Source organism: Cucurbita pepo, chromosome 9 (assembly GCF_057944985.1).
Source record: "Cucurbita pepo subsp. pepo isolate OVF chromosome 9, ASM5794498v1, whole genome shotgun sequence".
Lineage (NCBI taxonomy): Eukaryota > Viridiplantae > Streptophyta > Magnoliopsida > Cucurbitales > Cucurbitaceae > Cucurbita > Cucurbita pepo.
The window spans coordinates 5813427-5820322 of record NC_141806.1 but is presented as its reverse complement, the minus strand read 5'-3'; the positions used below and the strand labels follow the sequence as shown (position 1 = coordinate 5820322).

General features: G+C 35.2%; 1 protein-coding gene across 1 annotated transcript; it reads left to right on the top strand.

Moving 5' to 3' along the window:
• Positions 1 to 1734: 1734 nt before the first annotated feature.
• Positions 1735 to 4752, top strand: LOC111802749 (CASP-like protein 2B1). Its single transcript, XM_023687231.2, has 3 exons — positions 1735 to 2406; positions 2771 to 2903; positions 4316 to 4752. Exons 1-3 carry the CDS (start codon positions 2183 to 2185, stop codon positions 4565 to 4567), a joined length of 609 nt encoding a protein of 202 aa, XP_023542999.2. The 5' UTR covers positions 1735 to 2182; the 3' UTR covers positions 4568 to 4752.
• Positions 4753 to 6896: the final 2144 nt, after the last annotated feature.

Below are 6896 nucleotides of genomic sequence, written 5' to 3'. Positions count from 1 at the left end.
CTCGCCGGTACTCGTTCCTTTCTCCAAGAGATGTGGAATCCCCACCAAATCCACTCCCTTCAGGGCCCTGCATCCTTATTGGCACACCGCTTCATGTCTACCCCCTTTAGGGAACATATCACAATCCACTCCCCTTCAGGGCCTAGCGTTCTCGCCGGTACTCATTCCTTTCTCCAAGAGATGTGGAATCCCCACCAAATCCACCCCCTTCGGGGCCCTGCGTCCTTATTGGCACACCGCCTAATGTCTACCTCCTTTAGAGAACATATCACAATCCACCCCCTTCAGGGCCCAACGTTCTTGCCGGCACTCGCTCCTTTCTCCAATCGATGTGGGATCCCCACCAAATCCACCCCCTTTCGGGGTCAGCATCCTTACTGGCATATCGCCTCATGTCTAACCCCTTCAGGGAACAACCTCCTCGCTAGCACATTGTCTGGTGTCGAGTTCTGATATCAACTATAACGACCCAAGCTCATCACTAGTAGATGTTGTACTTTTTGGACTTTCCTTTTCAGGGTTTCCCTCGAGGGTATTTTGTTTCTCTTCACATATCACAATAATAATAATTATTATTATTAACTACTTGTTGGCTTTCTAGCTTTCTATGCACACTATTTTGAAAATAAATAAATAAATACATTTTATATTTAGAGTACATGAACAAGAAAAATGAAATGAAATTAAATAAATAACAAATTTTATCGCCACCGACTATATTAATAAAGAGGATTGGTGATGAAGATTTATTGATGTTCGTAGTTTTCAAAAAACATAAATAATTTTAATTCTTAAATATGAGTAGTCAATTTTAACCCCATTTTTTTTAATTTCAAATTAAATATAATTAATACGTTAAAAACATTTACAATTTTTGTAGCTCAAGGGTTTAAAGAAATAAATCACATTTTAATTAATTAAATATATTAATTTAGAAAGCTTTTGAATTTTAAAATAAATTATAGATCCATTAAACACAGTTTTATTAATTTAATAATTTTAAAATATGATGATTATATACCCCAATTATGATGCTTTTTAATTTTATATTTAATAAATTTAATAATTTCAAAAAATAATGATTATGACACAAAATTAAAAATTAGGATTTTATATTTAATAAATTTAATAAGTTAAAAATATGATTATATACAACTAGCCACACAATTAAAAATTAAGATATTTTTTAATTTTATATTTAATAAATTTAATAATTTAAAAATATGATGATTATATAAACCAGACACAAAATTAAGAATTAAGATGTTTTTTAATTTTATATTTAATAAATTTAAAAATTTAAAAATATGATGATTATGTACCCAAGACACAAAATAAAAAATTAAGATGTTTTTTAATTTTATATTTAATAAATTTAATAATTTAAAAATATGATGATTATATAAACAAGACACAAAATTAAGAATTAAGATTTAAAATTAAGAATCGAGTAATAAATTAAATATTAAGAAAAAAAAAACCTTAAAAATTGAGAAATTTTACTTTTTTTTTTTTTTTTTTTTTTTGAAAATTTTTAATTTATTCTCTATAATTTTAAATATTAAATATTAAATATTAAAATGAATTATTTGGTTTGATTAATTATTGAGAATTTTATTAATTTATAATTAAATGTGAATTTTAAGGTATATTGAAAATGTTGAAAATTGTATTAAATTAAGGTGATATTTCAGCTATAAAAGTGTCGGCGTCCCCACCTTATCTGTCGCCACGCTTTCTCGGGACTAGAAAGCTTCTTCTTCCTAGAAATGAAAACCATTAAGAAAACCCATTAAATTCACTCTCTACAAATACCTCCGTGTAATGCCATTCAATGCCGAACCAGATTGAGATCGACTCCATTAAACCCCGCCTTTATTTCGCAGCATGAGGTGCCTTCATCTGTAAAATCTTTAATAAACCCGCTTCCAGAATCTCTGTTTTCGCCACTCGTCTTCATTTTGCTAACTTGGCTGCGATTTTCGCTACCTTATATGAGATATTATTGAATTTTACCCGTTTGTTGTCACGTATTTAATTGGCGCTGGTGCAGAGCGGCTTATAAGAAGGGTGCCTTTGTGCATGCCCCACAAGTGTTTGATGAAATGTCTGACTGAAAATTGAGGCGGTTTTTTTTAAGTTAGTGTTTCTCTCTCTTGATTTGGTCGTTGGGGTTGAGAAAATGAGCTACTCTGGCGTTGGTATTAGCCCTGGGAATGTCCCTGTGTATCATAGCTCGAATTTGAAGGTGTTTGATAAGAGGGTGAGAGTGGTTGAGTTGGTGTTGAGGTTTGTGATATGTGGCCTTGGAGTTCTTGCTGCTGTTCTTGTGGGGACTGATACTGAAGTTAAATATATCTTTTCCATTCGAAAGAGGGCCAAATTCACGGACATGAAAGCTCTTGTGTAATCTCTCTCTCTCTCTCTGTCTCTCTTTCCATCTCTTTGTTTGTATGTTTGAGCCTGACAGTAACAGTGTATTTTGTTTCTGTACTTGGTCCGAGTTTGGTCCTACCTATTAACTACTACAAACTTCTGAGATGTTATTGGTCCTGCCCATTTACAGTTACTAGCCTTTTTGTTGGATTTGACCCAGCGATCGAAATATGTTTGTTTGTTAGATTCTGGTGTTACAAATTAAACTATTACTAAACTCAAACCCTAAATTGAACAAGATTAAGAATGATGATTTTCCCTTGTAGGCTAAAAAATTAGCACAAAATTATTACAGAGCTTCCTCTTGCTTCTCTGATACTAAGATATAACACAGGTTTTTGGTGGTAGCAAATGCAATAGCTGCAGCTTACTCTTTGGTACAAGGACTCAGATGTGTGGTAAACATGGTGAGAGGGACTGTGCTCTTCAGCAAGCCTTTAGCTTGGATCATTTTCTCTGGCGATCAGGTAAATTATATAGACCTGGGAAATTCCCTTTGTAAATCCAAACTTTTTAACCCTTTTTGCTATTTTCACTGAATAAACTTGATGACCATTTTACACAGGAATAATGTTCTTTGTATGCTTTTGCTTGTTTCTTATCTCTTCTGCTGCGAGTAATCTTTGATTCTGACCATGATTAAATCGATTCATGACTTGGATTGTTATTGACTAAAGATTCCATTATCATGGACTAAGGGGAATATCACTTCTTATATGGCTATAACCTGAATAAATGCAAGTTTCCAGTAAACTTTGGTTCTACCAACCTCTGTTATATGATATCTTGCCATTTGTCCATACATTTTTACGTGTTGTCGTTTAGTTTTGGTTAAATCACAAGCTTTTTACTCCATAGATTTCAACCATAGTTTAAATTACTTTAGTCCTGATACTTCCAGAAGTTTTATTATTGCCCCTTTGCGGTTAAAACTTGTAGAAAGTCCTTTTTAGTTAAATTATCATGAATTATTTGTGGTCAACTCCAAACAGAGTAAAAAAAATTCGTGCACATCATGGTGGCACTTCCAAACAAGATTAGTTCTGGTCTTAAAATTTGCTTTTCAATGAAAATAATATCTTAAAACTCTGGTCCATATACTTGTTTATCGACCAATATAACTTTCTGTTCATAAATTATATGAGCTAATAAACTTGAGCTAGTTGAACAAGTGAGTAACAAGTCTACGGAAGGTTACTCCATAAGTTAGTAACTTGTTCTACTAAGTCTACTAATCATTCTACTAAAGTTACTATATAAGTTAGTAACTTGTTCAACTAGCTCAAGTTTATTAGCTCACAATCTCCTCCGCAAACTTGATTTTGTTCGAGATTCTTCACTCCCGACAATTCCCCTATTAAAAGGCCAGCCCATTCGACGAAGCAATCTTGGACCCTCTTGGCTGCGCTGTGCTTGGATACACTTGTATTCCACACGCCAGCGATGAGATTCAAACCGCCCCCATTCAGTGGTTCCCGTGCCACCACAATGGCATGGCATCGAAAGAGTGACCGGAACCTGTCCCGTCCTTTACTCCTGTCCTGTCCTTTCCTTACGGGGTGGATGGGTCTCTTTCTTTTCTTTTCTTTCTGGATTTAACTCTAAACAAGGTAAATAGACTGGGTATTCACCTTATCAATATCTCAAATCAATGATGGATTTTTTTTAGTGCCTAAATGGGGCACTCGATTCGGACCGATCCCTGCAAACATAACCCTTGCTAGGGCCTTGGTTAAATTATCTGCATGTTGCTCTCTAGTGCATACAAATTCCACAATGATATGATATTGTCCACTTTGAGCATCAGCTTATTCCAAGAGTTCTTAAGAATATAAGGATGAGTAACGTTCCAGTTTGACAAGTAAAGGTACTTGTGCAGATCATGGCATATGTCACGGTGGCAGCAGTGGCATCGGCCGCCCAATCAGCAGTGATTGGGAAGTTGGGGCAGCCGGAGTTGCAGTGGATGAAGATATGCGATCTGTACAAAAAGTTCTGCAACCAAGTTGGGGAAGGACTTGCAAGCGCGGTGGTGGTTAGTCTGAGCATGGTGGCGCTGTCTTGCATTTCAGCTTTCAGTCTCTTCCGCCTTTACAATGGTGGCAAGAGCAAGAGTAACCCAAGATGGTAGGCTTTTCAAGTTCATAATAACCATCAGACCTCCATATCCTGATCCTGATGGACACTCCATGTTTCTGCTAGGAAATGTTAGGATTTTCTGTGATTCTGGTTAAAGGAAATGTATGTTTAGGTACTTATTTCTCTTAAAAAACTATGGTGCATCGTTCAGAAATAAAGTTATAAGTTGAGGATAAACTTTTATTTGTGACAATTTGATTCGTATAGCTCAAGCTGATAATCTGGCTCAAAATTGGGTATTCTTCATTTATCATATTTGTTAGGTTAGGAATTTAGATCCATAATACACTGTTGAAGGTTCTTTACGGATATAAAGATCTTTGAGATATTAACTCCCCTCTCCCTTTCTTGAATTTTGTGTTCTTCAATAATCAATAATCAAGAGTATTGGGAAATAAAAAAAAAACGTTAACATACTGGTTGCAGAGAGGACGTTGAGGGATGTGCAGGCTTTGGGAATAAGAACGACCAAGTGAGAATCTTCGTCCGGGATGTAGCGAAAGAAATCGGAAAGTTGAATCTCGAAACCGTAATCGGCATTGGTGTTGGCGTTGGCATCGGCATTTGGACCTCCCTCTTAGTTAGATAGTTCTCAACAATTTTTTCCTCGAACAAAATATACCAAAGAGATTCTATTGAGGGCTCTCAGAGCTCTCGAACAATTGGTAGTACATCTTTTGTTACACTCAAAGAGTAGTACACCCTTTGTTCAACATTTCAGAATTCTATTGGCATGACTAAGTCAATGACGTATTTTTACTTTTAGTTTGCACAAAATACTTAGTATCAATGAAGATAGTGTTCCTTGGTTATAAACTCATGATCTTCCTCTAAATTAGCCAATGTAGGACTACTTGTCTTAATAATTCTAAACACAAACTTTTAGAAGGAGATCTAGTGGAACAATATGTGAGCATGGTGGCTCAAGAACCGGAAGATCAACAAATAGAAATAAACGTTTCACTTTACAATGGAAACACTAAAATCGTCTTTAATTTATTCAAATTAAACAAATCTAGTCAAACAAACTTACATTAGAGTAACTCTAGAGAAAATTCTGGATGGTTTGAATGTTCTTGCTTCAATTCAAACAAGGTCGAGTATTCTCCACAGAGTCTTCTTTACTGTGACTCAAATACAACACCAAAGGTTTATCTGAGTCTCGCCAAAGAAATCCACAAGGGACTGAGAGAGAAATAAAGTGATGTTTCTTTGAGATATTCGATAAACAAGATAATCCGAATCTTATTTCTTATTGTAGTGATTTTTTATCATTTGGTATTTGAGGTTTAAGCTCAAGATCAAATATATGTTTCCTCTGGGTTTCTTTTCAATTTGATTTTTTTTTTTATTTTTTTAGTTTTTAATTAACCCAAAGGAATCCAAATCTTACTTTTCGTCAGGGTGATTCCTTATCAGAGTCAGTATAAAAATACTTAATAAGCAACCGCTCTCATCATATCCTTAGTAGATATCTACGGCCTTTACTTAGGCTTTAAGAAATTCGTGTCTAGTCTCTACTCCTATCGGATCATCTAGGATACCTCTAAATTCTAGGAACAACCAACATGAACCAACAAAGTCTATCTTTAAGACTCATTTACAAAATTGGAGTGTCAACCTTGATCTATTTTTACACACAATAGAAACATTCGCCTCGAAATGATTATCTATATAGCCTCAAATCTCTCTTCGAGACCAGTCTACGAAATCACGACGTCTACCGTAGTCCATTTCAACATATAATAGAAACACTCACCTTGAAATAACTATTTGTGTAGTCCTAAATCTCTCTTCGAGGCCAATTTAACAAGTCAGTAACTTCAACCTTGATCCGTTTCTAGACACAATAGAAGCCCTCACTTTAAAGTAACTACCGGAATAATCCCAACCCTCTCTTTGAGACTGGTTTACAGAGTTACGACATCGACCTTGATCCATTTCTACACACAATAGAAGAGTTAGCTACCACTAGAAACGTTTCTACCATTTCTACAGTCTCTATGGTGCTCAATCCACTAGAAACGTATTGACCTAGGTCAACTCAAAGACCGCTCTATCTCTAGCGCCCTAAATTTAGCTTGGTTCAAGCATACTTTATTAAGGAGATATTCTTATCGATCACCTTAAGCACTGGGAACGTATTAAAAACCTTCTTACACACTTATTAGAGAGATATTTCTATCAAACACCGAAACACATAATTCATAACTTAGAAACATACAAGTAAGCTCAACTGGGAGACAACATCCATCAATCACCCTGGAGCATAGATCATAATATTTCATCCTCCATTCTATCACAACGGATATTAAAATAAC